Source organism: Carassius carassius, chromosome 1 (assembly GCF_963082965.1).
Source record: "Carassius carassius chromosome 1, fCarCar2.1, whole genome shotgun sequence".
In the NCBI taxonomy this organism is placed as follows: Eukaryota; Metazoa; Chordata; class Actinopteri; order Cypriniformes; family Cyprinidae; genus Carassius; species Carassius carassius.
In genome coordinates this window covers 27,817,657-27,831,801 of record NC_081755.1, presented here as the reverse complement: position 1 = coordinate 27,831,801, position 14,145 = coordinate 27,817,657, and the positions used below count along the sequence as shown (strand labels likewise).

The window sequence follows — 14,145 nt, the reverse complement described above, 5'->3', positions numbered from 1 at the left end:
GAACCATTCCTTTAAGATTCCTATCTAGGACTTTATGTACAAAGGGTTTTATTATTATCCTGTTAAAAGTATTTATTTAGTTTTTGCAGTAGCTTGTTTGCTGACACAATTTTCATTAAAGAAAATGATTAAATTGTGATGCCAGTGGATCCCAGGGGGGGAAAAAGTCCTGTAAGAATCTCATTAAATGGTTCCAAATTATAATAAAAATTCTAATTAGAACAATATTCTTATTGGAAGCCTTTAGTATTTTTTGGTAAAGCAGATTATTTTACATTTTTAAGGTATCTAACAAATAGTTATAAACTGTAAATGACACTGCTTCTTCCTTTACCAAGCTTTTCCTGACTTTTTTTCACAGCACTTATAAAAACTCATTTATTTAGTGTGAAACTTAAAAAGTGCTACTTCACATTTGCTTCTTACTAAAATCAATGTGATTTCAATCAATTGGCTGTTACAAATCTCTGAATTGCCTTTTTAACCACTAGATGTCGTGCATCGTCTGGAGACCAGCAGGCCCTCCTCAGCACAAAGTTGCTTGCCTGTGCAAAAATTCTTAACCTGCTTCTTTTCTGCTTAATGTTAATAACGAGATGCCACTATTTATATTTTCGTACGTTTTGTTGAAGATTTAAAGAGTCCTGTCTGAACCATGTATTTAATACGTTTCGCTATGTGCTACTGAGTCTGCAAAAACGTCGAAAGCATTTAGCCAAAAAACCAATTAACCGATAGCATCTGAACATGAGGACGGGTAGCTCTGTTTCCCTCATTTAATACGGGCTCAATATCGTTTCACATCCTTTATGAGTCTTGAAATGTTTAGCTAGCTTACGCGTCTCAGTAAAGCAGTGTTTTCATGTCTGGGGTCTGTGTATACTCCACAGAGAGGAAGAGGGGAGCACGGCAGGTGTGCGCGCTTGCTAATTACATTTCTGATGGCTTCTTTGTCAGTAATTACTTATGAAGAATAATGCATGTTGCTTTGAAACGATGATCTCTTCATTATGTTACATTTTCAAAACACTGATTAATTTTAAAATTGACCGTCCCTTAATTCTCCCTTTCCCTTCTCTAACCAAAAGTGTGTACGAGTGTTTATCCTATTAAGCTCGTTTCAGAGCATTTTTGTTACCTTGGAAACATATTTACATATGCAGCTAAGCTCTCAGCTCCTCCACCTGAACCATGTTTACATCGTTTTGCAGGAAGTGTTCTTTATGTGGGTTTCTTTCAGTCTTTGTGGGCTAATCAGTTCACTGCAGACAGGCTCCTGCAAATCATGTGTCTTGTTTAAACTTGACATCCACTCCATTCAAATGATCATTCACATACCATGCTTTATATAATCCTGTCCCACTGATGTGTCTGAATTTATGCGCAGGACTGTGCCAATGTGGAGCATGTCAATGTCAATATCATTCTCAATGTTGTCAACAGTTCTTGCTTTTAACAGGCCCCTCGACATAAACATTTTTGGCATAATGATTATTTCTTCCGCATTTGTGAGATTCTGCCCCATATGCTGGACATCGTCTGAATTCATGTAGCTGTCCACATCTTCTACATTCATTTGCAGCTTGATTCTTATTTTTCTCTTTACTTTTACCTTTACTTTACATTTTTCCAGAGTATCTTTTTGACTTTTTATTCATTTGAATTGCCGCTTCTGAATTAATTTGTCCAATTTATCCACGGACAATCCATCGGCCAACTTGTGTGAACAAAATTGATGTCGTTCAAACACAATATTTTTCTGCGGGCTATACTCTTTAAAAGCTTGCAAAATCTCTTGTATAGTATATGATTTTCCCTGTCCCTGGGATTTCCCTGTCTGGCCCACAAACATCGAAAGAGACCCACATAAAGGACGAATTTGACAGGATGAGTAAGAAAAGTCCTGTTTTTATAACAGGGGAATTGATATTTTGGATAAAATAAAATGGATACTTTTTCAAGTACTGACATATTACAAATATACCTTTTAAACTGTAGACAATGAATATATAATGCAATAGTGGGTTGGTTATGTAATATCGCAGCGTACAGTATAAGACCAAAATATCTTCACAAGCTTATGAGACTTTAAGTTCTATTACAATAATCTAAATTAAATGCTAAGTGCTAATAAATAGAAATAAGGTGTATATATTTAAAATGTAATTTAAAAAAAGTTATATTATTATTACTTTTATTATAAACTTTTTTTTCCGAAGTCTACAGTTCTTAAAACTTATAGAGTAATTAATTCATATATTGACATTCCAAGTTTATGTTAATAAACAGTTTTAGAAAACAAGCATATTTAGAGCAAAATATACCAGTGGAAATATTATAACCTAGTCTATATGAGATCTCTATTATGAAAGGAAAAATGATCGTGTTTGGTGTCTGTGCTGGGTTTAAAGCAAAGAGGGAGGCTCATGAAATGGAGAATTAGGTTTCTGTATCAGTAGCATGTCAGTAAACATCACACAACACACATATATATACACACATACAGGAATCCCATAATTTAATACTTCATAAGTTAAGACTTCATGCAGCTGAAGGTGAGAGTTGATACAGATCACTGGTTGTAAAATGCACCATTTTCCTGGAACTCATTGGTGTATATATCCTCATGCTTTCACACTCTTCCATCCACCTACACAAAGTGACATAACTACTCCGATTCAATACTTTTCCTGTTTCATTTCAGAATGTAAATCCCCTGATTGTGCAGTCCTGACTGATTAAGGTGCACTTCAGGATTCTGTTGCTGAGAAGAAATCTTGTCTGCGTCTTTTTTGTGTGATGTGCATGTTGATCGTTTTGTCTTCCCAAAACTCTTGGGCTCGATATCAAAAACGTAATCCTCACATTAAGTATTTTTAAAGCAATAATGTCAAAATGTCAAACCATGAGCACTCAGAGCTAGATTTGAAATCCCTACATTGTTGCCATTTTCACGGATTGCGTAAGGAGTGCTCAAGTAGAGGTGTAAATGCTGAACCCGCGGTTCCATGTTCCCCTCCTGGCTTTATGTTATATTTGGCATTAATTACCAGCCTTCTCAGAAGAGGCAAATGTAGATGATCTCTTTGACCTTTGTATGTGACAAGTATTCTCAAAGCTTTTAGGCTTGAACCTATAGGGCACACATGCTTCTGGTTCCCATAGTTATAATGTACTGAAAGAGAGAGAGAGAGCAATTAGAGACATTCCCTGAGGTGGAACACAAAGCACAGACGTTGACTGGTGATACTGGGGCAGGCGTGTGGACTTCCTCTTCCTCCCACTGGCCATAGGCACAGAGTGTGTAGCCTATACTGGATGTTCCCTTAATTCATTCTTAGTCTTTAAAATTGCAATCCATAATTCTTATGGTGTTTAAAGATCAAATGTTGATTGTCAATTGGCATTTCCTTTGTATTGAATGGATTTTTTTTTAAGTCTGAATTTTGAATTTACATTATAAGTCAGTTGTATTCATGTTAATGAAACACTGTTGCACAGTGAATGCGTGTAATTTTAAGGTGCATGGTGCAACAGTGGAACACCAGAGAAACAAATCTATAGATAGGCCTATACGTTCAGTAATTATAGACAGACTGTTTCCGTGGTTACATTTGTCACCATGGTTATGTGTTATGATTCTCTTCTGATGACAGACAGCAGGATACCCGTAGCTCAATAGCAAGATTTGTTATAAAACAGCATTTGAGTATTTTACAATTGTGAAGTCATATATGAGCATTACCTATTGCTCAGGTTTCACTTTTCTTTCCGTCTTTAGTTATTTTTGTGCTTAAATACAGTTGAATTAAATAGAGTGTCAAGATATTAATCATTGAATACTCACACTTCACTCCCTCGCATTACAATGCCATTTGTTTCATGCTAGATTACACAGCTTCTGATAGAAAATCAATCATATGTATGCTTTTTGTACTTAAACTGTTGTTTGATCAGTTTGTTCCCTTAGTTGTACCCTCACGCCATGCCAGTGTTGAATTATTTTCCTAATTCTATCTCTGTGTTTAGATTATGTATTTAATTACTTCATGCAGCTGGAGGTGAGATGCTTTATGGTTATACGTTGCACACCTGGAAACCATTGCTGCAGACATCCTCAAATCTCCTTCACTCTTACATACATCTGCACAAGTTACACATCTCTACTCGGGTTTATTATTTCGGTTCGATATTAGAAAATATAAATCCTGTCAGTAGTTCTGATTCAGTAAGGTACACTTCTGGATCCTATTGCTGAGAAGAACATTTTTATTGAGTTTCAGATTTTCACAGACTTTCTGTGTTGTCTTTATCTGTCTCACCACTTCCCCCCTCTCTGCTGGAAAACCACATCTTGTCGTAGGTGTCTTTATATGCTATCCGGCCCAGGCTGATCCTTAATGGTTATTAACTCACTCAGAAGCTGCTTGGATGATCAGCTGGAAAACTTGCTGGTCTTGGTTATAATATGTTGTCAAGCTGGTTAGAGCAGGGGCCCGTTCTTCATGGCTTGCTTAAAACATCTGAGATGATATGAAAGATGCCAGATCTTCCAATAGTGATAACTGATCTCTGGCTAATTTGGTTCTTCAAATGAATTTGCGTATTTTATTAAAATATCTGGATTAAGTTGTCTAAGATTAATGTGCATTCTTGTGTTCCCTTGTAAAGGGCAGATGCATCGATACTCAAAAGCAAGATCAGCAGGGCAGCGATTGGCTGGCGGCAAGACAGCAACATAATGACATCATATAATTCAAAAAGACACCTGATGAAAAGCTTTACAAATTTCTGGATCTTTATAAGGAAACAGACAAGTGAACAAAACTACATGTATTATAACTAAAAATGTTATAAATAGATCAATGAAATGTGCAGTTTAAATTTTTTGTTTATTTATTTATTTATTAATTAATTATTTATATTCACGATTACTAGTATTTTTACAGGCTTAACATTTTTAGTTCAGTATTGTAATTAGCAATTCATGTAATTTTATATCTGAAGTTGAAGCTGAAATTTCAAGTTATCTGCATCTCCTGCGCTCCATCAAGCCACTCCCAAAATTAATGCATGGCTCATATCAACTCAACAGTAGGCGTGTAAAACACTAATACAATTATAAAGATATTATTTTATCAAGGATAAATCTTTCAATGAGTAAAACTGGCCATGTCTATAGTATTATAGATTACGCAACATTATAATATTTATTTTTTTATTGTTTTTATTTTAAATGATTGTCCCTGAATAAGTAGAGTACTCTTATAATAGAATAGCAGTGGCTGGAATAGTTTTTAAATATCAGTTACACTTTAAAAGATGCGGTCTAATCCTGTTTACATGAAATAAGCCTGCTCCTGAGGACCTGTTGCTATGACAGCAAGTCCAGGATGAGCTTTGATGAACCAAATAATCCAAGATCATGCCAAATCATCAACAGTCAAATCCAGCAGACTGAGTTAGCGACGTACGAAGAACGGGCCCCTGGTATATCTCTCTAGACCAGCTAGCATAATCCAAAAATCAGCTTGAGCACCTTAAACTGGTATGACCTGGTTTTTCCTGCAGCGCTAAGCTCATTTGCTGTAAAGTACCTCACTGTTTTATATCTATCTTGCCGCTTTTTCTGAAGAGCTGAAATCACCATGAGCTGACTCACTTTCACCCTCAGAAACCCAGCTGAAGAGGTTATGAGGACGTGACCTGAAAACAGCATGCGGCTGCATAAAATGGGGTGAATAATGACTCCCATTTTTCTTTTATAACCAGACGGACTTTTAAAAACAATAAACTGTGCGACTCTGTCAATTATGTGATGGTTTCATGACGTAGTTTAGTGTGGTACTGTATTTTTTGGAGAGGATGATGTCGAGAGGATCATCTTTTTTTTTCCCTCTTCTCTGCGAAAGAGGATGACTTTGGCTATAATTTACCTTGATGAAACGTTTAATTTATTTAAATGATCTTATATAATGGCTTCTTTATTTAATGAGGCACGCTTATTTGCCCCCACAGAGCAAAGTGATGGATGAGGTGAGTGGGTGAACACTCTCTCCTTTGTTCCTTCTTTGTCTCTGGCTCTCGTTCTCACCTCTCCCATTCACTTTGCTCTGATTTTGAAAAGGAGAGAGACTGTCATGGTCACTAATTATGACGTAAGATACCAGAAGTGGGTGGTTGGTGTTGCTCTGGTGTTAGTTGCATGTTGAAATTCATTTCTAAATGCTCTTAGGTTAGTTTCATAGTAAAATAAACTACTTGCATAATAAATTAAATTAAATATGTTGTATTATGCTGAATGTTTAAAAAACAATTTAAGCTGTGAAAACATTGCATGGCTGATTGCTTATAAAAAATACTACTGAGGTAATAAAAATAAACGTATTTAAATATATTTAATATATATGTTATGCAATTTTTCTTTTTATTTAAAATTATATTTTTTTCCTTTACAAGGTGAATTTATTTATTTATTTATTTATTTTGCAGTGTGCCCTTAATCCAATACTGACTTTTCATTCTTTAACATCTAGCATAGAAGTAGCTTTTAGTATCGATCATTTCCTTTCACATTCGCAAGTGGGCAGCTGTTTTGATACTGAGGAAAGAAACACCAATAAAGAAAGGTCAAACTGAAGTTCATACCTCATAAAACACACACACACTAGCACAATGTAACTGTTGCTTTGGCAAAACATGTAATGTTGTAAATATCTTGTTTTAGAGCTTCAAAATTTGGCTGCAACACATAGAAATCCATAAGTTATGAGTTTAATATGGCACTGAAGCAACATGAAACAACATGTTGTTTTTCCTCTGGCGGTCATTGTTAGTATACAAGTGGTTTTACTCGAGTGTGTCTTGCCTGAGCATGAATGTTAAATGGTGGTTTGTTATGAAAAAAGAAATTCTAACTGTATCCTATCATGCCTTATCTTTCACTCCTCCACTCATACAGTAAATATTTTCTACTCACTTTCTAATACTGAATAAATAGCTTTGTGTTGCTATTTGCTAGCCTGGGAACCATTTTTGTCATTGTCAGTTAGCAGTAAATCAGCGTCTGTGTAGGTTTTAATTATCTTTCACACACCTCTAAAGTAGTACCTCATTACACAGTAAATATAAAACTATAAGATATTGCAGACTTTGCTTTGACATAAAGGAAAAAAACAAGTGGAATATGGAGAGCATGGATAAATGCCTTCAAGTCTTTTTATTGCTGTAAATCACACCAAAACAAGAGTGTATCATGTTCTACTCTATATCCAAGAAAACACACTAGTGGTTAATAACCTAGTTTGTGCAAATTCTGTTAACAGAGAGATTTAGTCAATATGGCACCCAGGCTAGCTTAGTATTGCATTATGATACTACTTAAAGCTATCACTTCAAACTACAGTATGAAACAGATAATCAGATTTCAAGTTTTCCTACAGGAAGGCCTCACATTTCCAACATCTACAAAAAGCACTTTCTTTTCCTGACCTGCCCCCAACTACAGCATGGCTCTAGGACAATGGATCAAGGTTTCATATGGCACTTGCATTGCTCTGTAGCTAACCGTTACAACCGACACTAGAGGAATAGGCTGAGTCTACGATAAAGCAAAGTTTTTAAGGTGACAGTCAAGGGTCATATTTCGGATTCTTTGTGATATGACCTCTGATCGAAGTTCAGATTGGCTGAAAGGGTCTCTAGCTCAGTCGCCCTCTCACCCCTGTCCTCTTCCTGCTCCTCTTCATCCCTACTAATGAAGGCTAATTCGTTCTCATAGCAGAAGTTGGCGGCGGACTCCAAGGACTTGTTCTCCTCCATGTCTTTGGAGCTGCAACGTGGCATGGAGGGAACCTCGTAGGTCTTATGAAAGTGCGAATAGTCCACCTTATACTGGCTGCGTTCCTCAAACACCACAGGTTCAAAGCGATGGCCCCATAAGATTTCGCTGGCCAGGTAGGAGCTGCGCACCTGAGCCGTCATCGCAGTCGCCTCGACCATCCCTTCCAGTATGACCACAATCTCAAAATCAGATGTTTCCAGGTCCTGCTTGCTGATTCCATACAGAGGACTCTCCTCATTTATCTCGTGGAGGATGGTGAGAGGAGCAACCAAAAAGATGCGGTCGAGACCTTGGTCGTAGCCCACATTGATGTCGATCTGATCGAATGGTATGTACTCGCCCTCTTCTGTGATTCGGGGCTTAATAAGCTGTGCCCGCACGTGAGCCTCTACAATGTGACTTTTCCTCAAGTTCCCGACCCGCCACATGAGGCACAGCTTCCTGTCACGCATTGCAATTACAGCATTATGCGAGAACAGTATCGTTTCTGCCCGTTTCTTAGGTCGGGCCATTTTGGCCATGATGGCACCAATCATGAAAGCGTCAATGATGCAACCCACAATGGACTGGAAGACGACCATGAACACCGCTAAGGGACACTCCTCGGTTACGCAGCGGAATCCGTAGCCGATCGTTGTTTGCGTCTCAACTGAGAACAGAAATGCTGCAACAAAGCTGTTGACCTGCATGACACATGGTGTGAAGTCGTCTTTAGTCGGCCGGTCTAAGTCACCATGGACAAGAGCAATAAGCCAGAAGGCGAAACCAAAAGCGAGCCAGGACAGGACAAATGCAAGGGAGAAAAGCACAAACATCCAGCGCCAACGAATGTCCACGCAGGTGGTGAAGATGTCAGCGAGGTATCGCTGAGATTGCTCGTCCATGTGAGCGAAACTGACGTTGCACTGGCCTGTCTTGTTTACGAAGCGGCTCCGCACCTTCCGGCGTGTCTGGATCTTGCTGTTACCAAAGCCATTGCCGAGGGCAGGCATGTTGCCTTGCCGGTACACGTCCTCCTCCGACACGATGTTGTAGGGATGGGGCTTGCCCACACTCATGCCAATCTGCCCGACCAGAACCAATCCGTAAGTGAGAGAGAGTACCAAAGCAGCTCTGGATCAGTTTGAGTTGCCTGAAGATGAAGCAAAACATAAGGTCAGTCATGCAGTCTTTGTTCATTGTATATCATTTGTCATATGTTTATGCTCATATGATTATAAATCCCTCGCAGAATTAAAAAAATAAATAAATAAATGTTCACGCTTTATTTAAATGTCCAATTCTCACTATTAAAGGGTTAATTCAACCCAAAATTTTAATTAGACTGTTTTACTTACCCTCTAAGCATCCTATGTGTATATGAGTTTCTTCTTTCAGACGAATCCAGTCAGAGTTATATTAAAAACTGTCCTGGCTAATCCAAGCCCTATCATTGCAGTCAGCAGATGTTACAGTCATAACAATTCATAAAATAAGCGTTTTTGTAAGAAAATTATCAATATTTAAAACATAATAAACACTTTTCTCTCACTTACAGTTTCTGTCATATGTGCGAGACATTCCGGAAGATGACGCAGCACGTATGCACAGCCCACATGCCGCTGAGATTTGCTACTCTTGCCAGTTTGTTTATAGGAGCAAAGGAAGCAAAGTTTCCTAACTTTAGCAAAGGAAAACCAGTCTCCTCTGGGTCCTCTTTGATCAAAATCCTCCAATATTTTTCTTTGCAAATCCTTGGTTTGTACTTCTAATTCGTGACCGGTGTTTTGTTTTGTTCTCTCCGCATTCATCCCTAATCACGCAACGCCGACGTCTTACTGTACGTCATCTCCCGGAACGGCTTCCACGTATGACAGAGACCGGAGTGAGAGAAAAGTGTTTATATCATTTGAAATATGGATACTTTTCTTACAAAAACACATATATTCGCTACAGGAGGACTTTCACCCCCCAGAGCCATGTGAGGCACATTTTATTATGAATGCGTGCACTTTATTAACAGAAACCCCTGCTGACTGCAATGATAGAGCTTGGAACAGCCAGGACAATTATTAATATAACGACTGGATTCGTCTGAAATAAGAAAGTCACATACACCTTGGATGCCTCAAGGGTGAGTAAAACAGGCAAATTTTAATTTTTTGGGAGAACTAACCCTTTAACAAACCATTAACTATGACTTTTGCCTCAAACTTCTAATATGCTGCTTATTAATGGTTAGTAAGGTAGTTAAGTTTAAGATTAGGGATGTAGAATATGGTCATGCAGAACATGCAGAATGCTTTCATAAAATTGCAGTATGATGAAAAATTGTAACAGATATCAGGATCTATTAACAATAATTAAAATGAGCAACCCTTTTAAAAAGTAATTTAGTTGATTTCTCTAACTGTAGATTGTTTGTGGTATTCTAACATCTTGGCACGTCAATATAAAACATGCGGTTACAGGAGTCTGTGTCTGCATTTTTTATCTTTGATCCAATCAGAAATTAGAGTCCATATCATAAATACATGTTTTAGTATTTAAACCATGAATGTCAATGAACTGGAAACCTAAGTGATGCAGGCCAAAATAGTCCCAAAATAAATCATCTGAATTCTCACTGCAGCTAAAAACGTGTGTTACTCCATTGCGTGAGAGTGTGCAAAAGTGCTACTCTGTAAGTGTGAGTGAGGAAAGAGCAGATGTGCAGGTCCGTTGTCTGTTTTTTTTTCACATCAGAGGTAGCTAATTAAAGTAATTTCACACTTTTGCTGTGAAGCTCCGCACCTTTGCGCAGTGAAGTGCTGAAGTGCACACACCTCATAGCCCGAGAGGAGCTGTACTGCATGCATTATTGTTATGGTTATCATGATTATCATCATCCGAATTTTCTCACTGCACTTTTTTTGACAGAGCTCTGAGCCGGGAGCTGCCGGTGGGGTCCAGATTTAGGCGTCTAGCCAGTGCCTGTGTCAAGTGATCTGTCTTTCTATTAATAGATGCCTGTCTCAGTGAGCCTACTGCACGCATACACACTTGCAAGAATCTGTGCTCCAAGACATACTGTACTGACAGAGAGACATCAAAACACACAAACTTCACATGCACACACTCTCCCACACACTGGGGGCTGGGTAGTGTCAGGTGCTGCTATATTGGTGAGCGCAAATAGCTAAGAAGCCGCAGATTCAGCGAGAGTGATAATGAGAAAAACATATAATTTTCTTCATGCATACCCATGATTACAGAAAAATGCAGCATAGTTCTACAATACTCTAAACTAAAAGAATCACATGAAAAACTGGGATATAGAGGTTTCCATGGAAACCTGTCTGGTGGAAATTTTGTGTGTAGGTGTGTGTGTGTGTGTTTGTTTGAGGGGTGACTGTCGGCTTCATGGGTGGTATTTTAGTCATCATCCAGGTGGCCAATCACTCCAAATTGAGAGAAAAGACGAGAGAGAAAGAGTTGTGCACTTAATAAGTTTTTCAATGATAGCTGTGAGAATACAAAGTAGATTTCCAGTCGAGGGGAGACGTCCTGATGTGATGTCAGCTCATTCCAATCTAAATGTCAGCAGATCCAATGAACACTTAGTGGTTCAATAGCAGGACTATGATGAGTAAAGAGAAACTAATCCATGTTCTGTGATAGCTAAAGGTGAAAACTAACAAACACTCGGTTCCTCAGTATTTCTGCTATATTTAGCTCTTAGTTTGTCAATTTTTCTTTTCTCTTTGCTCATTTTAATGACACCTGAGTTTTCGAGACCCACTAAATTTCTTGAGATTTCCAGTAGTTCTAAATATCAAATTAAATTACATGTATAAAATTTCCAAGTGTAATTTAGTTTTAAATCGAAAATTTATTACATTTTAATTCTATCTATATTATATTTATATCTTGTAAGTATTTATATATATATATATACACACACACACACACACATACTCAATTATTTTTTTATTTTAAATGTGTGCATATGTGTGAATATATATATATATATATATATATATATATATATATATATATATTTACACATATGCATATGTATATATGCATATATATATATATATATATATATATATATATATATATATATATATATATATATATATATATATATATATATATATATATATATGTATATATATATATATATATATATATATGAATAAAATATTATATATGAATAAAAAATGTATACATTTTTTAATACTTTATCCATTTCCTGGTTATGCTCTAAGCATTTTGTGCTAAAACAAAAATGTCAAAATGATCTCTGCTCTGTACCCTCAAATATGCACTGAAAATTTTGCACTACAATAATGCTTTAAATTGGGTTCCTTTGCACAAATAAAAATATTAATTTTGAAAAGGTTTTGTACATTGTTGCATTCAGAAGGAATGGTGGGTAAAGATATTTTATGATATATAGAAGATAATCTCGCTGATGTGCATCTGACGTAAATACCTGTGCCCTATGGCAGTGGTCGATGGAAATTTCATCTGAAGAGAACATTCTGTTTCCTTTCTGCTTTTCATGCACACTTAGAACCAAAAGGGACAGCTGTCATTTTAATCCTAGAACGTAATTAACATATTCTACCCATTCCCACAGCTCCTCCAGTCCCGAAATGGCAAATGTGATGAGGAATTAAAGTAATGACAGATTGTAAGAACTTTGACAGTCAGTTGACAGACTTCAGATATTACTCCACCAAACATTTCCACAGCCCCTGAAGAGCTGCATCAGTCTCCTTTAATAAACTTTATGAACTTCGACTCATATCACTCTCTCCATATACACAGTGCTTTAATGGAATAGTGTGTAGTGACTATTTTTCTTTTTTTGCCAGTCTGGTTTTCAAAAACAACAATGCATGATTTGATTTGTTTTGGCATACTATATCCATCCTAACATGTGTCTGTGTGTTAAACATACAGACTTTACATAATCAGGAATTAGATTACTCTGACCGTAAATCTATATTTACACTTCATTGGAATTTGAATTGAATGGAATTTCCATTGAAATGCATGTATGATTTTTCTCATAGAGCTTTAGAGTCAAGGAGGAGCTCAACATGTGCAGACATTCCAGCTTCCAGGGGATATCTGGGACTGATGGGTGTGACAGTCCCCTCATTGATTTGATGACACACAGTGGAAAGTACAGAACATGCAATGATGATCACCATCACCTGCTCATTATGACTCTGCATGTGAGGCATATTAAAGGCACCAGAACGTTCGCAGACATCAAAAAACATCTACAGGTTGCTGAAAAGACCTGTAGACTGTCCATGTGAATGAGACAGAGCTGACAGAAACTGAAACAATGCATACACATTCTTCTTACCTGCTTTCTTCCCTTCGTGTGCATGGAAATATATCAGAAAGAGATCTGAAGTTGAGCTAAAGCATGATTCCACTGAGTTCCTCACAGTTCTCCTATACAGGAAAGATCACAGTTCTAAAGAAAAAAAGGGATCCTGACTGTCCAGTGAGGTCCTCATCTTTAGCGTCACATACACAGATGGAAACTCGCACACATGTACGCATGTATTCGAAGGAGGTTCTTATCTAAAGGCTGCAGATTATAAGCTAACAGCCTCAGAATGTTTTTCCCGTTAACGTTCTCTAGCATTGATTCCGATGTTCCCGTAATCTTCTTTGGTCATCCCTGAGGGTCTGGCATGTCCAGTGATTCCCTAATGTTTCGGTGCGACACCTCGCCAATGATTCCCTCTTTGAACATTTAAAACACTGCTCTCTCTCTGTCGCTCTCCTTTTTTCTCTCTCTCACCCTTGTCTGCTATCTGATCTTAGCTGCAGTTTTTCACACTCTCTCGCTCTCTCGTTTGCTCCCTCTCTCTCTCTCTCTCTGAAGTTGGCATTTGCAGGGAGCACGGTCTCACCGATGCTACCTCAAACACAGAGCTCTTGAAAAGCAGCCTGGTGTTCAGGCTCAAACCCAAAATAAGTACATTTTACTACCATCTAGAGTGGCTCAATACATTACAGACTGACAAATGACATGAAAAATCCTTTTTGTTTGAGGGTTTTGTGTGGTTTCTGTTAGTTGTGAACAGGGATTTGTGCACACTGTTTTTCATAGTGTTTGCATAAGGTGTGTGTGTGTGTGTGTGTGTGAACATGCTCTCAGATGAATAATCGTTTTAAAGAGGCTGGCTCTTTGGTTTTCTTTGCACACGCAAGGATAGTGACAGAACCAGGACATTTGCCTCTACTAATAAACACAAACAAACACACAAATACGCTCATCTATCATGCCTGGACACGCTGGCTAATTA

At 37.6% G+C, this 14,145-nt stretch overlaps 1 protein-coding gene across 1 annotated transcript; it reads right to left on the bottom strand.

Moving 5' to 3' along the window:
• Window positions 1-7,192: 7,192 nt before the first annotated feature.
• Window positions 7,193-13,725, bottom strand: LOC132143838 (ATP-sensitive inward rectifier potassium channel 12-like). The gene is made up of 2 exons (XM_059554420.1): window positions 13,191-13,725; window positions 7,193-8,975 (listed from the first exon to the last, which is right to left on the bottom strand). The coding sequence occupies exon 2, from the start codon at window positions 8,899-8,901 to the stop codon at window positions 7,639-7,641; it is 1,263 nt and encodes a 420-aa protein (XP_059410403.1). The 5' UTR covers window positions 8,902-8,975; window positions 13,191-13,725; the 3' UTR covers window positions 7,193-7,638.
• Window positions 13,726-14,145: the final 420 nt, after the last annotated feature.

Coding starts and splice junctions, on each gene's coding strand:
- LOC132143838 (XM_059554420.1), bottom strand. CDS start 8,901: ATGAGTGTGGGCAAGCCCCATCCCTACAACATCGTGTCGGAGGAGGAC.